Source organism: Rhodamnia argentea, chromosome 3 (assembly GCF_020921035.1).
Source record: "Rhodamnia argentea isolate NSW1041297 chromosome 3, ASM2092103v1, whole genome shotgun sequence".
NCBI classification, from domain to species: Eukaryota; Viridiplantae; Streptophyta; class Magnoliopsida; order Myrtales; family Myrtaceae; genus Rhodamnia; species Rhodamnia argentea.
The window spans coordinates 32,506,260-32,525,594 of NC_063152.1; the positions used below are offsets into that span (position 1 = coordinate 32,506,260).

Genomic DNA, 19,335 nt, shown 5'->3' on the forward strand with positions numbered 1-19,335 from the left:
CCGGATAAGAGAATCAACCCTTAGCTGGCGAGCCCTTGTATCATTTTTTACTCTGGGAGAATCAGTTAGGGTCGCGTAAGTTTCCAATTCCAATTGAAATTGGACCACCCAATTATGGAGCGGACATTGCACAAAATCAAAAAAATCCTGTCCAAAGATTTTTTGGTGTTCTTATTCCTTTCACATAGTATCATTCTGAAAAAATGAATTATCTTCTTAAAAAATCGAAAATCATTTTCAAAATTATGATTAAATAATAGCGCTTGGATAAAAAACTCTATGCTTAGACAAGAGAACGCCAATGCTCATTCCCGGGCTCTTGGCAATGGGGCTGGGACTAGAAATCAAGACGGGTCTACCAGGGTCCATCGAGGCCATGCCTATGTCCATCAAGGCAGGGTCCAAGACCCCAATGCCTATGCTCGAGATTCTGGCACCCATGCCTAGGACCCCGACGCTTAGGCTCGACTCCATCGAGGCTGAGCACAAGGGCCTTGGGACTCTCGTGCCCAAGACCCTAGAGCCCCAATCTAGGTCCATCTAGACCACGCTTGAGACCCCGGCCACCACACTAAGGTCCATCAAGGCTGAGCCTGGGATAATGGTGCTAGTGCCCATGCCTAGGACGTCGGCCCGAGAACATCAAGGCTAGGCATGGTCCCCAATGCCCGTGCGCGCGTCCATCGAGGCCAAACCCCAAACCTCAGCCAAGCCCCAGACCCCGGCCTCGACACGACACAGACAAATCCAAATGGGCTCCCATTCATACTTCGGACACATTAGAATTCAAAACATCCACCCAACAAAAAATGAAATCTAAATCGAAGCGCCTTACCTCCACCTAGAGAGAGCTAACTAGCTAACGCACACGCGAACACAAAGCAGTATAGAAGTCAAACAAGGCTGGCGATTAACGATATAAGCCCTTTCAGAACATCGAACTTTCAATCCAAACTTGCGATCCTCAACCAAGTGAAAGACGTAGACCGTAGCGAAGCTCCGATTAAATCAGTTTCCTGCAGGCCGAGCATTGGTATGTACTCATCATTCTACGGAAAACGCTCTCCATGAATTGAAAACAATAAGCTTAGATTGGAGAGAGACAAAAATTTCCCCTTCTTATCAGAAAAACTGTGGGAATGGTGTTTTTAGCGTTTGATTGAAAGGAAAAATGTGGAGGAGAATTGAATATGGAGTATAAACGCAAGAGTACCAAGTGTAATAAATATGAATTACTAAGAATTATTATTGGATAAAAAGATGAATTCCCAACAAATTTTACATAGTAGAAGCTAAACGATCAAAAATGGGAAGTATCAATCAATAGGGACAAATGCTTACAATGGTAGCTCGATCTGCCTTGGTTGGTCTTTTGACCGGGGATTAGCTGCAAAATCATCTGCCGGAAGCAATTCCAACTGCACTAAACGAAGAAACTGGCGTCCCGCAATGCATTCGGATAATGTATGTCGGCTTCCGCAAGCTCTATCTCAAAAGTTCCCAGAGTGACTACTTGCATTAGAAGTTCGAGACCAGTGCTCCTTGTAAAGCTGCCCGAACAACGAGTCACCCTTGCCTACCAATTTCATAGGCTCATCATACTCTACCAGTCTCCCTGTTAAATGCAAAGAATGTCACGTTCTCGCAGTTCTTGCGGTTCTCACTAAACAGTTCACAGAAAGTTTAATTTTACCGTCACTTATTGCCAACACCATCGTGCAGTCCAGGACGGTCGGTATGCGGTGGGCCACGGTTATGACGGTGGAGTCCACAAATTCCCTTTGTATGGTTCTCTGGAGGATCGAATCCGTCTCGTTGTCTATAGATGCGGTGGCTTCATCCAAGACTAGGATCCGGCTTCGCCTCAGCAACGCTCGTCCTAGGCAAAACAATTGCCGTTGCCCCATGCTCCAGTTAGATCCATCATGTACGACTGCAGTTCGAATTTGTGTAAACTGCTAATGATCAATGATGAACATAATAAGAGTGGATTTGTTGTTTGATTTTATCGTTACCTAGCGACTCCAGGCCTTTCTCTTTCTCTTGAATGGCCTTCCAAAGCTGACATTTTCCAAGAACCTTTTTCCACAGAAAATCAATCACGAAACATAACGCAAGTACTTCCATTTGCAGGAGGTATAGTCATTCCAGATTTAGTTTAGGAGCTCTAATTAAATTCAAATCACGCACGGTGCGGTTCTTTTTATAAGTCGAGTGTGGTATGCAAAAGACAGAAACATAGGCCAATTTAATTTTGAGAGACGTTTGCATGTTACCTCCCATATCTCCTCATCAGTGTGCTCGGACAAGGGGTCTAGGTTGTATCGAACTGTCCCGCCAAAAAGTGTCGGATCTTGCGGGATGACCCCAAAATGTGATCTCAGGTCATGAAGTCCAATGGTGGTTATGTCTAGGCCATCAACAATTATTCTCCCAGTGGTAGGCTCCACTAGACGGAACAAAGCACTGATGAGGGTTGTCTTTCCGCTACCAGTCCGCCCCACGATCCCAATCTTGTGCCCTCCTTTTATTTTGCAGGTTATCCCATGAAGAACAAAGGGAGAATCAGGCCGATACCTAACCTGTTAATGTCTCAATCAAACCTGAGCTACAAGTCCAGTCCTGAATCAAAAGGGTGTTAATGGTTCTCGTGTCTACCTTCAGATCACAAATCTCGACACTGCCGGAAGAAGGCCAGTCCTGCGGTGGTCGGCCATCTTCGATTACTTCCGGAGCTTCGCTTTGAATGTGCATGTACTGCTCTAGCCTTTCCACGGAAACGACCAAATTTGATAGGGAGCACTGGGATTGGACCGAGAAGACCAGGAAGACATTTAAAGATAAACCGACCGCCAGCGCCATTCCAACGTATCCTGCATCAAATGATAGTGAGGCCAGAAACCAGCTAAAATCTTCAAAGTCGGAAACCCATTTCCTAGATAATATTGAAAAGGGAGAAGAACCAATTTGTCGATGCATAGCTGAATTTGGTAGAGTTAAGACATCCGATTAAAAATTTCCCAAGCAAAATGATACAAGTATAAGAGCCAAGCTTCCAGGGAAAGTCACGATATGAAGAACTGAAGAGCTTTCACTGATACGAACCAGAGGAAGAAGACCCGAGATCTAGAAAAGTAATTGCGAGGGCTGAGGATGTTAGGACAATAATGCACAGCACTTCTAGACGTTGGACCAACCACTCATTGGCTGAAAAGCTGTGAAAATGTGGACTCGCATTTGCATCTATAAGGCAAAGACTTCTTGAAAAGAAACGTTCTTCTTGGCCAAAAGCTCTGATTGTCATCACTCCGGCGATAGACTCAGCAAGGTGGCTCGCAAGTGTAGACTTTGTGGTCCCATCGAGCCGCATCAACTCATTCGAAGAAGCGTAGTAGTGTTTCTACAGTAAAAGGGAAAAATCAATGCTACATTAAAATTTGAATGATAGAAAGAGTCTCACGGGAGGTAGATGTGCAGAATTTTGCCTATTGAGGAACAACTAATTGATTTGAGGCATAAGCATTACCTGTATGATCTGTGTCAGGTAAATCATGGGTATGATGACAAATATAACTGGCCATGTAAGAAAAGCGAGTACCAAAAAGTTCGAGTAAGTATTCATTGTGGACGCAAGCGAAATGGTTAACTTGAAGGCCATATCGATATCGATGATGCTTAAATCCGAAGAAACCTATAAAATTCAGCAAATCCTGTTATTCATCTTAAACATTGTCAAAGCACAGCACAAATTCGATTTCAGAGTATGTTCTTACCCGGCTGAGTATTCTTCCCAAAGGAGTCGAGTCGTAAAAGGACATCGGCGCTCGTATAAGGGAGTGCAACAACACAGAGAATATGGACTCCGATGCACCGCAACCTAAATGGACTATGAAATACGATCTGATAAGCAAAAGGAGAGGTAGGGCAATGCAGATGCCAGTGTAAACAGAGTTCAACTCGATGGTGCTCACACTCGTAGCGTTGACTTCAGAAGCCAACCAATAATTTTGTACGAACTGCCCGGCTATAAAGAATATGTGAGATATAGTTGCCAAGGTGAAAAACAAAATGCCCTTGTGGTGTTTCAGATACTGTAAGTAGGGCTTGAAACCGCTGTCTCCCATCTCTCTTTCCTCCTGTTTAGTCAATTGAGTTCCCAGAGAGGCCTCGATTTGTTCCTCTATGTATATACTCTGGATCTCCTCCTTCAAATAACCAGGCCTTCCTGATGAAGTGATTGCAATTCGATTTCCAGAACCAGAGGTCATGTTATGCGCGAACACAAGGTCCTGAAATTTTTGGCAAGAGGCCATCAACTGATCATATGAGCCGGTGCTCACGATTTGCCCAGATGACATTAACTGTCAAGAAACACAATTGTTCAGGAAGACCATGTATCAAATGAGAATTGTAAAAATAACTCCTTCATAGCAAAAACAATTCATCAGGGATGACATTTTCTTTTTAGCAAGCCAAAGATCCAAATTCCCCACAGACCGAAATATATTCTTGGTTTTTGGTTGAATGAGTTACTAACCAAGATAGAGTTAAAAGCTGGAAGGAAGTCAACTTGATGCGTAACAAGCAAAACAGTCTTTCCAGATAAAGCTTTCATGACATATTCCTGCAACAACAACCAAACATCACATTCATTTAGAACCTAATACGAATACAAATAGAATTTTCACTGTCCTTGAGAGGAGATCACATTAAATAAGCTTGTCGCTGTATGAGCATCCACAGCGCTGAAGGGATCATCCAACAGATACACGTCCGCATCCTGATACAGAGCGCGTGCAAGTTGTAGCCTTTGCTTCTGTCCGCCACTCAAATTGACGCCTCTCTCCCCTATTTGAGTTTGATCGCCGAAGGGAAACATTTTGATGTCCTTGGCCAGGGAACACTGCTGAATTACTTCTTGATATTTGACAGAGTCCATGGCTAAACCAAATAGGATGTTTTCTTGTATAGTTCCGGTCTGGATCCATGCTGTCTGCGACACACATGCCATCCTACCATAAACATGCACCTATACATAGATTAAGGATTACCAGTAAATCTTCAATCACATTAGTTGCTAATTGATTTAATTATGACCTGGTATATCATCCACTGCAAGTCATTTTATGCATAATATGAACTGGCCATAACAGGAAATAGCAAAAGTTAGTGGGGAAATTGCAACGTATAACTAGAAATTACCCAGAGGAGAAGATCAATCGATGACTTACAACGCCATTGACAAATGGAACTTCTCCGAGAATTGCAGCTAAAAGGGTAGATTTGCCCGACCCAACTTCCCCACATATAGCTACTTTCTGTCCTTTCCTGACTGATAATTTTATGTTCCTCAATTCCTTTGAGGTACCACTGTCCCAAGAAATTTCACGCGTATCCAAGAAAACAGCTGTTTCCAGCACCTCATTATCACTCTCTTGCTCTGTTGGTTTACTTTCCAATTCAGGTGCCTCTAGAAATGTAGCGATCCGAGCCAATGAAACCCTAGCCTGGATGAAGGACCTGACTACATCGGGAATCAATCTGATTGGTTCCTGAACGATTCTTAAACTTGCCAAGAACGTGAATACATTGCTTGCAGTCAAGGAAATGCTCATGAAGTAGCATGCCCAGAAAGTGACAGCGGGAACTAAAATCGCCAAAGACCACAACAGGACCAAATAGTAACCCTGTTGCCACAAAACTGCCGCGATCCACTCTGATTCGTCTTTCCTCAGCTCCTCGATTGCTTTCTTGAAGTGCTTCTCCCAGGCATACAACTTCAACACCTTCATATTCGCAAGCGCCTCCGCGATCGCCTTCAGCCTTTTATCTTGAGCCTCCATGAGTCTTCTTTGGTACTTGAGTTGCAATTTTGCCATTGGAGATGTTAAGGGGACAATCAATATAACTACCGCCAGACCCACCAAAGTTGCAAGCCCCATGGCATAATATACAATGGCTAATGCAAGACACAGCTGAAGGCTAGTCGACCATATTTGGTGAAACCAGTAAGGGAACTCACCGATCCTATAAGCATCTGTAGTGACATAATTTACTATCTCGCCGAGAGAGTGAGTCATTTTCGCTGCACTCGAGAGCCGCAGTTGCTTCTGACAAATCGCTGCAGATAGAAAAGATCTTATTCTGAGTCCAATCAGTCTTGCTCTAAAATACCATTGCCTTTCCGATAGAGATTCCAAGCATTTGGCCAAGAACAATCCTCCAGCTAGCACATATCCCTCATACTCGAAAGCCTCTTCACCTTCGGCAACCATGATGAAGGCTCTGAGGAACAAAGGCCCGGTGGAGAGAGTCAAGACCTTGGTCAAAGCAAAGAACCCGGAAACCAAAATACCTCTCCATTCGCAAAAAAATATCGCGGACAAGATAGAGTAGGAATCATACGGGTTCTTCCTCTTTTCTTTGTGCAGTTGCTCTATGAACCTCGAGTAACATGTTTCCGCTCGTTCTTCCAGCCTAAGACGCGGAATATCATCTTCTTGAAGGATCTTCTCTCTTCCCAATTTCAGTATCGGATTCAACCACCAAAAGGACATCTTGCTGAGAAATCCTGCCTTTGCAAAAGGAGTGACATTATCATTCTGTGCTTGGTCCAGCAAGGGTTCATACACAGCACCATTTTCGCGGACCCCGCTAGTCTCCATGTAACTGTATCCTCTGAAAGCACAGAAAGGCAGGAGGATCTCTCCAGGGAACGATACAATATCTAACACCGAAGACACGGATGCAGTGGTTTCCTTTATTTCCCAAAGGGAAGATAAACAGAGAAATCCTGCATACAATGAGGCTAGTATCGTATAAGTCCGAGCCAATGGAACATATGGAAGGTGTAGCCTCCCAATGGTCACAGTCAAAACTAGCAGCATCCAACCGACCCCTTGAAACAGAAAGACTAGCCACTCATGTAGAGGTAAAAGATCGATTTCCTGAATTATCCAAATTCTGGGTGTGGACGAATAAGTGGAAATTGCAGTAATTTTCTTTTGGGACAACTTATAGAGATAGACAAATAGGAAGTACAGAATGAGCAAGACATCGATTGAAATGACCAAAATGCAGTTGGAACAAGAAGACGCACGCCAGCCCAGAGCTGCAGCTGTCTCGAACTTGACTGGAGCAGCAAGAATCACCGCAGAACATGTTCCAGAATTCTCTCCTCATCGTGCATCTTTCCTGAAAGACCCAGATTTGAGAACATACTTCAAGACTATTATCACGTCATAATTAGCAATTCGCCTTGAAATTTGAATTGCCATATGAAGGCATGAGCACATATAGCGTCTAGTTAACGAAACGCCCTTGAGGGCACCAATTAAGGTTACTGAAAACAGAGATGACAATTTCATACTTAACAGCAGAAAACAAGATTCCACTCGATTTGCCTGGACTATCAATGAATCCATCATGTTGTTGGGAAAAATCCTTGATACATACACGCACAAGAAACCATTAGTTGAACTATCTGATTAGGAACAAAACTTCAGAGGAAACAAAGCAAATATATTTATGTCTTCAACACCAACGAAGATAAAAAAATCAAGAACTTCCCGGGTCGTCCTACCCACAAGACATGCCTTTTCATGCGCGTCCCAGCAACAGTAGCACTCGACGAGAAGTGATGCAGGGTCATAGACGCAACCAAGAATCAAACTACAAAGAAGAAGAAGAAGAAGAAGAAGAAAGGCTCACTTCCAAGCTCTAGCTAGCAATGTTTGCTAAAACAGAGCAGGCGAAGGAAGCACGTTGTTGACTCTGCTTCCGCTGCAGGAAACGGAGCGCCTCTTCTTGCTCGCAGACAATCCATTTTGTTGTGTGTCCGAGGAGCTTGATCGGATCCAACAGGCAAGAGCAAGAGCAACTTTGACTTGTGGAAATCAAAGAAAAAACCAGGCTCCCCCAAATCTTGCCCGAAGAGAGAGAGAGAGAGAGAGAGAGAGAAGCCCAGCTGGCTTTACTTGCTTGCCTTACTTTTAAATTCTTTAAATGTTCACATTATTTTCACATTAAGTTGAGACAGTAGCAGGTGTTCGACCCTTAAAAAACGAAAGGAAAAATAAAAAAGTGCAGTAGCAAGTGGGACGAGTAACGGGAAACTGTTGCTGGGCCCCCTCCTTCCACGTCATCATTGAACCCTGCCCATTCGGCAGACGACACGTGGCGCCCACCCTTTTCCACCCTTCATCACCCGAGCTTATCTCTCTCTCTCTTCATTTTTTTTTTTTTTTGTTAAGAAACTCCCAACGCGCCTCAACTCTCTGTCTCGCAAAATCGAACGGACCACCACCAGCCGCCACGATCCTCCCCGCCGGTCGCAGCTGCTGAAGAAGGACGGAGGCTTGGTGTAGTCGGGGGTCGATGGACACGAGCTTCCCTCTGAATAAGAGGTCCAACACAGACGACGAAATGCTTGCGTCCATGCAGTCGTGGCGCTCTAGCCGGACGACCTTCCAGAGGGGGAAGACGAATTCTGTATGGACGTCGAGCCGTCGACGTCGCCACCTCCGCATTTACTGGCACCGTCGTCTTCTCCGTTGCCCGCTCCTCCTACTTTTGTCTCTCCTCTTCCTCCTCCTCCTCCTACTATAATCTCTTCACCAGCGTTTTAGATCCATAGCTTCTTCTTTCCGACGGCCGGATGGAGGGAAAAGCAACTTGATTCGCCGGAGGTTAAGTATCGCTACTTGCCGGGAACCTGCAAGAACCAATCAAAGGTGCGACAATGGAACAATCTGGACGCAATACTGGAACCAATTCACTGGACGTTCGCCTGGAGGAGCCACTGATATCGTCGGGAATAATGGAACAGTGGACGTGACAACAGGACGGGTGCGGGAACGTCGGATGTACTGCTGGGCATTGGGGGTGCTGTGTTGGAAAACCAGGGGGCGGTGGCGGTCACCGGTGCTTCACTGCAGGTGTTCGAAGTGGAAGAACGGGACAGCGAATGGCTCCATCGGCACCGGAATTGTGACTTTGGGCCGGGAGAATAGGAATTGCAGGGAACCCTCCCCCTCTTCGGATGATTCAGCCCTTTCTCTTGTTCTCCTCTATTCTTCTAGTTATTAACGGCGAATTTGACATAAATGATCGTTGGACCTTGACCTAATATACAATATGATCTCTAAATTTTTAATTTGTTCAATATGATTTATGAACTTTATTGCAATATACAATGTCGTTCATGAATTTTTTTATTTTTTCAATGTGGTCCCTAATTTTTTTATTATGTTCAATCTAGTCCCCGATCTATAAACTTTATTGTGCTATATGGGAATATTTAATGTTGTTCGTGAAATTGAATTAATAGAAAGACAACAATGAACAATTTCATATAATATAGAGACTAAATTGAACATATAATAAAATTTCAAAGATTATACTGAATAAATTTAAAGTTTAAGGATGACATTACACACTAAGCTAAAGTTTGTGACCCATATTGAATAAATTAAAAGTTCGAAGACTCTATCAAGAACCATTTGCATCATTTTCCCTTATACACGTGTATCAATTCCCTTGTCCAATGAGGGGAAGAAAAGTATTGTCTATGTATCTATTGTACCAATGAAAAAGTGGATGGGAAGAGAGTCTACGAACCAATTTGGGGTTTTAACTCTCCTTTCATCATAGGTGTACCCGTTTGGATTTTTCATAGTATTAACCCAATTTAATGAAAATTAATAGAGAATAAATTTTTCACAGGTGCATCTATTTGGGATTTTTTATGGTCAAAAAATTAATTTTGGATAAACTTATCACATATTTACCAATTCAGGGTTTCTTATAATAAAAAATTAATTTCTAAAAAATTTGTCACAAGTGTATTGGTTTGAAATATTTCGTAATATTAACCCTTTTTCTTTTTGCTTAACTCTCTGTCTCCTTTTGTGCCCTCACTTATCTTTGTGTTTTCTTTTGTAGAAAGCTCGACCAGTGAGAAGAAGGGTTTGGCCGAAGCTAGACCACAAGACACCCCTCTCCCTCCCCACCTTCCTCCCCCAAAAAAAAAAAAAATTGTGAACCCTATCTAATATAGTTATTTTCATTATTACTAGTAGGTGAGAATGGAATGAAAGAAAATTACTAAAAAAGTCCTAAACTTATTGGAATTGTGCCAATTTTATCTTAATTTTTTTATTTTTCAAATTAAGTCCTAAATATTTTACATTCGTGCCAATTCAGTCCGCTTGACAAACTTTAAGCGGTGTTGACATGGATAATTTATATTAGTATTTTAATATTTTTAAAATTATGTTGTATTTTTTATTTCCTTTCTTTCTTTTTTCCCTCCTTCTTCCTTCCAGCTAGATTGACGACCTACCAAAGGCGAGGGCTGGTAAGGTCGATGTCGCCGGCCACTAGCAAGGGGGCCAGGGCAAGGTGGGCGAGCTCAGCCTCACTGAGTCCTTGGGGTGTGCTCTCGAGTGGCAATTCCAAAACTAAATGGAATGCCTATTTCATTGGAATTAGCCGACTTCAACTTGTCAAGTGTCCCCAAACATTGGAATGGAATGACAATTATAGCTCGATTCTGTCGAACCAAACATAGCTTTTGAAGAGCATCCCCAATTTGACCACAAAGAAAAACAGAAAAAGGCATCCACAACTTTGTTTTGAATCTCCTATCCATGTTTAATACTATGTTTCTGGGCCCAATATTAAAAAAAAAAAAAAACTCTCAACTTTAGTATTTGTGTAAATTATATTCAAAAAAAAATTTGTCTCATAAAAAATTTTCAAATTTTACTTTTGTCCCAATTCTATTGGTCTAATACCCAAAAAAAGATCGAAACTTTAACATTTATCCCAGTTATATCCAAAAAAAAATTTGTCTCATAAAAAATCTCAGTTTTTATATTTTTTCCAGTTCTACCACTATTATCCTTCCATCCATAATCCTCATTAGCTAATTCTACGTGACATTTGCATGTCATTAAAGAATTACATATCAACAAAACTGACATGAAAAAATCCCACAATTTCTCTTATGTTGTTTGCTTTGCCTACACATTGTCGGGAAATACAGAGTCACTCAAAACAGCGCGTTTTGGATTTTCCTCAACATTCAATAGCCCAAAGAATAGTTAGACGTGGAGATCTGAATATTTGGACGAACAATCTCAAATCTTGTCATCCCTGAAACTTATTGTTTCTATTTTTGAAAATTAATTTGTAAGTTTGATGAAAAAAGCTACGTAAGATTAACTAACGGTAATTATGTACGGAAGACTAATGGTTGTACATTGGGACAAAAGTAAAAGTTTGAGGTTTTTTTTAGATAAAAAAAGTTTTGGATAAAATTGGGACACATGCTAAAATTGGTTTTTTTTTTTTTTGCCAATAGAATTGGGACAAAAGTTATAGTTAGGGGTGACAGAAGTAAAAATTTGGGGTTTTTTATAAGACAAAAAAAAGTTTTAGATATAATTGGGACAAATGCTAAAGTTGAGAGTTTTTTTGGGTATTAGAACTATGTTTCAGTGGGCTATAAAAGAAGTACATCCTTGTGCAATTTGGACCATCAGAATCGAACAAGATTAATTAAATCGAAAGAGCAACTAATTAAGTCAATTATCAAATATTATGTCACTCTAGTTAGTTATTTCTCGTAACAAATTACTAGTCATTGAGATGTCGAAACTTACATTTTTCCATAAAGAAATTCACTAAAGTTAGAATAGGAAAAAATTGGAAGCTTCTGATGAGTAAATACATTATATTTCCTTTGGGAAAGTATGTTTATCTTATGCATATCAAAGGGGAGATCTTTTGGAAAATCCCATTATTTTCTTGTTAGCTGCTAGCTTAACAGTTTGATAGTATTGTCAGTTATTTCTAACCACACAATTTCATAATCAATTAGTATTTATACAAAACACGCGATGATAGTGTGTGGTTCTATGGTTGAAATTATACCCAACTATCAAGGGAATCATTTTCTTATTTTCTTATATTAGTGTTGGAGAGAGATTTCAAAATAAGCCATTCGTGTTTAATAGAGATTATAACACGGAAAGAGTAACAGCAAAATCATCTACCTACGGCATTTCCAACTGCTCTAAACAAAGAAACTCGCCTCACGCATTGCATTCGGATAATGTATGTCGGCTTCCGCAAGCTTCATCTCAAAGGTTCTCCGAGCAATTACTCGCATTCCACATTCGCGACCAGTACTCCTTGTAAAGCTGCCTGAACAATAAATCTTCCTTGCCTACCAACTTCATGGGCTCGTCATACTCTACCAATCTTCCTGTCAAAATGCAAAAAATGTCATGTATTTCGCACAGTTACTATCAGTTCTCGCTTAGCAGTTCTCTGTAAGTTTGACTGTACCGTCGCTTATTGCCAGCACCATCGTGCAGTCCACGGCGGTGGGTATCCGGTGGGCCACGGTTATGACCGTGCAGTCCGCGAATTCCGTTTGTATAGTTCTCTGGAGGATCGAATCTGTCGCGTTGTCAATAGACGCGGTGGCTTCGTCCAGGACTAGGATCCTGCTTCGCCTCAGCAACGCTCGTCCTAGGCAAAACAATTGCCGTTGCCCCATGCTCCAGTTAGATCCATCCTGTACGACTGCAATTCGAGTTTGTGTAATCTGTTCATGATTGACTATGAGCACATTAAGAATAAATTTTGCGGTTTGATTTCATCGTTACCTAGCGATTCCAGGCCCTTCTCTTTATCTTGTATGGCCTCCCGGAGCTAACATTTTCCAAGAACCTTTTTTCCACAGAAATTCAATCAATCATGAGACATAACAGCAAAGTCGGTCCTTTTAAAATTTAGCTCAGGAGCTCACATAAGCTTGAAGTTATGCACCGTTCGGTTGTTTTTATAATGCAAGTACGCTTAGTAAAAGAGACAAACATGCACCAACCGAAGTTCGAAAGACGTTCAGAAATTACCTCCCATATTTCTTCATCGGTGTGCTCCGACAAGGGGTCCAGGTTGTATCGAACTGTCCCGCCAAAAAGTGTTGGATCTTGCGGTATGACCCCGAAATGTGATCTCAGGTCATGAAGTCCGATAGTGGTTATGTCTTGGCCATCGATGATTATTTTCCCATCGGTAGGCTCCACTAGACGGAACAAAGTTCTGATGAGAGTCCTCTTTCCGCTGCCGGTCCTGCCAACGATCCCAATCTTGTGCCCTCCTTTTATTTTACAGGTTATCCCATGAAGAACAAGGGGAGAATCTGACCGATACCTCACCTGTTAATGTCTCAATGATCAAACCTAAGTGAGCTACAAGACAAGTCCTGAATCGGAAGGTGTGTTGATGGTGCTTATGTCTACCTCCAGATCACAAATCTCCACATTGCTGGAAGAAGGCCAGTCCGGCGTGGGTCGGCTATCTTCGATTACTTCCGGAGCTTCACTTTGAATGTGCATGTACTGCTCTAGCCTTTCTACGGAAACGATCAAATTCGACAGCGAACACTGGAATTGCACTGAATAGACCAGGAAGACATTAAAGATAGACCATACGCCAGTGCCATTCCGAGATATCCTGCATCAAATGATAGTGTGAGGCCCGACACCCGCTAAAATCTTCAAAGTTGGAAACCTGTTTCCTAGATGACATTGAAAAGGGAAGCGAACCCACATGTCAATGCATAGCGGCTTCTAGTAGAGCTAGTCGTCAGGCCAAAAAGTGCCGAAGTAAAAAGATTCAAACTATAAGAGCCAAAAATTTTCTAGGGAAAGTCTCGATATGAACAACTGAAATGATCTTTTTACTGATACGAACCAGAGGAAGAGGCCCGAGATCAAGAAAAGTAACCGCTAGGGCCGAGGACATTAGGACAATAGCACACAGGACTTCCAGGCGTTGGATCAGCCACTCATTGGCTGAAAAGCTGTGAAAGTATGGACTCGCATTCGCACTGATAAGGCAAAGACTTCTTGAAAAGAATCGTCATTGCCCCAGCAATGGACTCGGCGAGGTGGCTTGCGAGTGTAGACTTGGTTGTGCCATTGAGTCGCATTAACTCATTTGAAGAAGCGTAGTAGTATTTCTGTAGCAAAAGAAAGACAAAATGATGCTGCATCAAAAGTTTGAATGACAGGATGAAGTCTCTCAGGAGGTAGGTGTGCAGAACTCTGCCTATTAAGGAACAACTAATTGATCTGAGGTATGAGCATTACCTGTATGATCAGCGTCAGATAAATCATGGGTATGATCACAAATAAAACCGGCCACGTAAGGAAAGCGAGTATCAAAAAGCTGGAGTAGGTATTCATCGTGGACCCGAGGGCTGTGCTTAACTTGAAGGCCAAATCAACGTCGATGATGCTTAAATCTGAAGAAACCTATAAAGTTAAGCTAATAATGTTATTCATCTCAAACATCTTCGAAGCACAGCACAAGTTCGACTTCGGAGTATGTTCTTACCCGGCTGAGTATTCTTCCCAAAGGAGTCGAGTCATAAAATGACATTGGCGCTCGAATAAGGGAGTGCAACAACACCGAGACTATGGAGTCCGAGGCGCCGCAACCTAAATAGACTATGAAATACGATCTAGTGAGCATAAAGAGAGCGAGGGAAAAGCCGATGCCAGTGTAAACAGAGTTCAACTCAATGGTGCTCACACTCGTACTGTTGACTTCAGAAGCCAGCCAGTAATTTTGCGCGAGCTGCCCGGCTATAAAGATGAAGTGAGCTATAGTTGCCAAGGTGATAAACAAGAAGCCCTTGTTGTGTTTCAGATACTGCAAGTAGGGCTTGAAACCGCTGTCTCCTATCTCTCATTCCTCTTGCTTGATCAGTTGGCTTCCTGGAGAGGCCTCGACTTGTTCCTCCAGGAGTATTTTCTGGATCTCCTGCTTGAAATGCCCAGGCCGTGCTGGTGAAACAATTCCAATCTGATTTCCGGAAGCTGCAGTCATGTAATGCACATTCACAAGGTCCTGGAATTCTTTGCAAGAAGCCATCAACTGATCGTATGAGCCGGTGCTTACGATTTGCCTGGATGACATTAACTGTCAAGAAACACGACTGTCCAGGAGCACCATGAACCAATTGAGAAAAGTGAAAATAGCCTTGCTTTTTAGCTGAATGAGTTACTGACCAAGATAGAGTTAAAAGCTGGAAGGAAGTCGACTTGATGCGTGACAAGCAAAACAGTCTTCCGGGATAAAGCTTCCATGACATATTCCTGCAACAACAACGAGCAAACATCTCAACATTTCTTGAACTTAATACGAAAACAAACAGAAATTTCACTGTTCTTGAGAGGAGATCACGTTAAATAAGCTAGTCGCTGTATGTGCATCCACGGCGCTGAAGGGATCATCCAACAGATACACATCCGTGTCCTGATACAGAGCGCGTGCAAGTTGGATCCTTTGCTTCTGCCCACCGCTCAAATTGACACCTCTCTCCCCTATTTGAGTCTGATCGTCAAAGGGAAACATCTCGATGTCCTTGGCCAGGGAACACTTCTGGATTACTTCTCGATACTTGACAGAGTCCATGGCCGATCCAAATAGGATGTTTTCTTGTACTGTTCTGGTCTGGATCCATGCTGTCTGAGACACATTCGCCATCCTACTGCGAACATGAACCTAAACACGTGTCAAGGATTAACAGTAAGTCTTCAATCATATCAGTTGGTAATTGATTCAATTATGACCCAATAATCCATTAGTGGCGTGATTACAATGTACAACTAGAAATTCCCCAAAGGAGAAGATCAACAAATGACTTACTATGCCATCGATAAATGGAACTTCTCTGAGAATTGCAGCTAAAAGGGTAGATTTCCCTGACCCAACTTCCGCACATATAGCTACTTTCTCTTCTTTTCTGACCGACAAATTTATTTTCCTCAATGTCACATTCGAAGTACCACTGTCCCAAGAAATCTCACGTGAATCCAAGAAAACAGCCATTTGCAGCACCTCAGTATCACTCTGTTGCTTTGTTGGTTTATCTTCCAATTCAGTTGCCTCTAGAAACTCAGCGATCTGAGACAATGAAACCTTAGCCTCGATGAAGGACCCGACCACTTCCGGGATCAATCTGATCGGTTGCTGAACGATTCTTAAACTCGCCAAAAATATGAAGACATTGCTTGCAGTCAAGGGAATGCCCATGAAGTAGCATGCCCAGAAAGTGACGACGGGAACCAAAACCGGCGAAGACCAGTACAGGACCAAATAGTTACCCTTCTGCTGCAAAACCGCCGCAATCCACTCTGATTCGTCTTTCCTCAGCTCCTCGATTGCTTTCTTGAAGTGCTTCTCCCGGGCATCCAACGTCAACACCTTCATTTTTGCAAGCGCCTCCGCGATCGCCTTCAGCCTTTTATCTTGAGCCTCCATGAGTCTTCTTTGGTACTTGAGTTGCAATTTTGCCATTGGATGAGTCACGGCAACGGTCAGTATAAGTACAGTCAGAGCCGCCAAAGTTGCGAGCCCCACGGCTTAGTAAACAATGACTAAGGCAAGGCACAGCTGCAGGCTAGTGGACCATATCTGGTGAAACCAGTAAGGAAACTCACCGATCCTATAAGCGTCTGAAGTGACATAATGTACTATCTGGCCTGGAGAGTGAGCCATTTTCGCTGCACAGGAGAGCTGCAGTTGCTTCCGACAAATCACCGCAGATAGAAAAGATCTTATTCGGAGTCTGATCAGTCTTGCTCTAAAATATTATTGCCTTTCCGATAGAGATTCCAAGCATTTGGCCAGGAACAATCCTCCGGCTAGCACGTAACCCTCATACTTGAAAGCATCCTCACCTTCAGCGACCATGATGAAGGCGCTAAGGAACAAAGGCCCGGTTGAGAGGGTCAAGACCTTGATCAAAGCGAAGAACCCGGAAACCAAAATACCTCTCCATTCGCAGTAAAGTATCACGGACATGATAGAGTAGGCATCATACGGGTTCTTCTTCTTTTCTTTGTGCAGTTGCTGCATGAACCTCGAATAACATGTTTCCGCTCATTCTTCCAACCTGAGACGCGGAATGTCATCATCTTGGAGGATTGTCTCTTTCCCCAATTTCATTAGCGGATTCAACCACCGAAACGACATCTTGTTGAGAAATCCCGCCGTGGCAAAAGGAGTGACGCCGGGGTTCCATTCTCTGTCCAGCAGAGGTTCGTACACAGCACCATTTTCACAGTCCTTGCTATTCTCCATGTAATTTTCTTCGAGGACAACTTACAGAGTAAGTCAAACAGAACACACAAAAATGAGCAAAATATCAAGTCAAAACATAACCAACGAGGCTTGAGAATTGCACCAACGGAACTCTTCAATGATTTCCTCGTAATTAGGTGAATAGTTGCGTGTCATCCACTCGATTTGCCGAGATTATCAAACAATGAGCTAAGATGATGAATGAATCGTGGTGTTGGGAAGACCCTGATACATGCCTGGACGAGAAACCGCCAAATGAACTATCTGATTAGAAAAAGGAATTGTCCGAAGAGAAAAAAAGGCAATGTCCTCAACACCAACGAAAAGCAAAAATCAAGAAGTTCTCGAGTCCTCCTGCCTACGAAAGATGCCATTTTCATGCACATTTTCAGCAAAAGTAGTACTCTCGAAAAGAACGGATAAAGTTTCATAGACGCAAACTTCAAACAAGCAGAAGAAGAAGAAGAAGAAACGCTCACTCCCAAGCTCTAGTCAGCAATCGTCGCCAAAACAGAGGACGAAGGATGCAGAGGTTGACTCTGCTTTCGGTGCAGAAAACAGAGCATCTCTTCTTGCTTCCGGACATTCCATTACCTATTCCGAGGAGCTTTGACCGGGTGCAGAAACAAAGAGCACGTTGACTGGTGGAAATCGAAAAACACCAGGCGACCCAAATCGTGCATGGAGGGAGAGGGAGACAGAGGCCCACCTGCCTGCATTTAATTGCTTGATGTTGCTATATTACATGTTCTGCGATTTTCACTTTAAAACAAGGCATGGCAGGGGGGACGAGTAAAAGGAACGGTTGAATCGGCCGATCGCTCTTCTTTGCTGCTTCTTTTTTTTCCTTGGATAGGGTGCGCGTGCGCGTGCGTGGGAGAGACAGAGAGACAGAGAGGGAGAGACAGAGTGGATCTTAATTTCACAATTATGTAGGGTGAGGTTACACTTAAAAACTGAAACCTATCCGTAGGAACAAACTCCTCGTTTATCTGCATACCCTAAAATTAAGAACCTACCGTGTCACACAGGTGGAATTGATTCCAGGTTCTGCTTAGGTTCCACCTAAATTGTTAAGTGAATAGTTGCAGTGGTTTTAGTTTACACACTCATCACGATACGTCATGAAATATCGCATGATTGCGCGAAGATATATACCATGAAACACAATAAAAATTGTTATTGGTTATAGACTTCGGGTTCCAGATTTCAAGTTCTAGCCTAAAATGCGAAACCTGCTCTTCGGAACAGGTTCTCCAATTTTTAGAACCTAAAACCTATCATGGATAACTTGAAACCTAAAATCGAACCGGTCAAACAGTCGGGTTTTAAGTTCTATCCTAGAACCATGCTCACCCCAATGATTTTGGCTCTCATATGTTGTTGGGGATTGATTCTAAGCGATTTTCCATTTAAAAAAAGAAGTGAAACGTGATTTGATTTTACAAAATTTGCTAAAGAGATCTTATTAATTGTTAGAATTTAGTTGAGATATGCTCACTGGAAGTCCCAAAACTTGTTATGAAGGTGCAATCGAATACTAAAACTAGGAAAAAATGCAATAGAGATGTGACTTTTTTAAATATTATCTCTATCCTACGTGGTTAAAACGACGTCGTTTTGGTCCGAATCTAATTTTAATATAATTTTTATTTAAATTAATTATAAAAAAATATAAGATAAAATTAATATTAAAAAAATTGATTCTCAAAGCCCTCGCCGCCGACGGGAAGGGCAGGGATGGTGAGGAAGTGGTCACCTGGGGTCGCCGGGCGCTGGCCAGGGGCCGGCGTCCCTCCCCAACTAGAAGCAAGGGCCTGCTGGCCACCAATAGATTCAATTGTATTTTCATGATAAGTTTTAGGACTTTTAATAAACATATCTCAATTTAGTTTTATCATAGTTAAAAGTTGTCATATTAGAAGTTTTGGGGGAGAAAATGCGCTAAGAGAATAAGTCTTCATGCAATGAGTCCTTATATCGTTTTTAATTTTCGATGACCGGTCGGGATTAAGTAAGTTTTCGATTCCAATCGAAACAGGATCCAATCTCGTAGAGTACATTGCACAAAGTCGAAGGCTTGTCAAAAATATTTTCGCGTGTCCTTGTTATTTTCACATTGAATCGTGCTAGAGAAACAACAAGACTTGCTTGGCTCATGTCCTA

The 19,335-nt window shown here is 42.5% G+C and overlaps 1 protein-coding gene and 1 pseudogene across 1 annotated transcript; both read right to left on the bottom strand.

The window, feature by feature from the left end:
* Window positions 1–1,221: 1,221 nt before the first annotated feature.
* Window positions 1,222–7,976, bottom strand: LOC115754708 (ABC transporter C family member 10-like). The gene is made up of 13 exons (XM_048276974.1): window positions 7,711–7,976; window positions 7,069–7,194; window positions 5,232–6,986; window positions 4,709–5,029; window positions 4,538–4,624; window positions 3,774–4,361; window positions 3,527–3,691; window positions 3,106–3,400; window positions 2,659–2,873; window positions 2,277–2,582; window positions 2,016–2,079; window positions 1,694–1,933; window positions 1,222–1,615 (listed from the first exon to the last, which is right to left on the bottom strand). Exons 2-13 carry the CDS (start codon window positions 7,180–7,182, stop codon window positions 1,491–1,493), a joined length of 4,275 nt encoding a protein of 1,424 aa, XP_048132931.1. The 5' UTR covers window positions 7,183–7,194; window positions 7,711–7,976; the 3' UTR covers window positions 1,222–1,490.
* Window positions 7,977–11,944: 3,968 nt separating this feature from the next.
* On the bottom strand, window positions 11,945–17,274 carry LOC115754712 (annotated as a pseudogene).
* Between the last annotated feature and the right edge of the window lie 2,061 nt (window positions 17,275–19,335).

Bases quoted from the DNA above. Each gene is read 5' to 3' on its own strand.
- LOC115754708 (XM_048276974.1), bottom strand. From the start codon at position 7,182: ATGAGGAGAGAATTCTGGAACATGTTCTGCGGTGATTCTTGCTGCTCC. The intron at 2,874-3,105 runs GTTCGTATCAGT...CATTTGATGCAG, and splicing joins TCTCGGGTCTTCTTCCTCTG to GATACGTTGGAATGGCGCTG. The intron at 1,934-2,015 runs GTAACGATAAAA...TTCGAACTGCAG, and splicing joins GAAAGGCCTGGAGTCGCTAG to TCGTACATGATGGATCTAAC.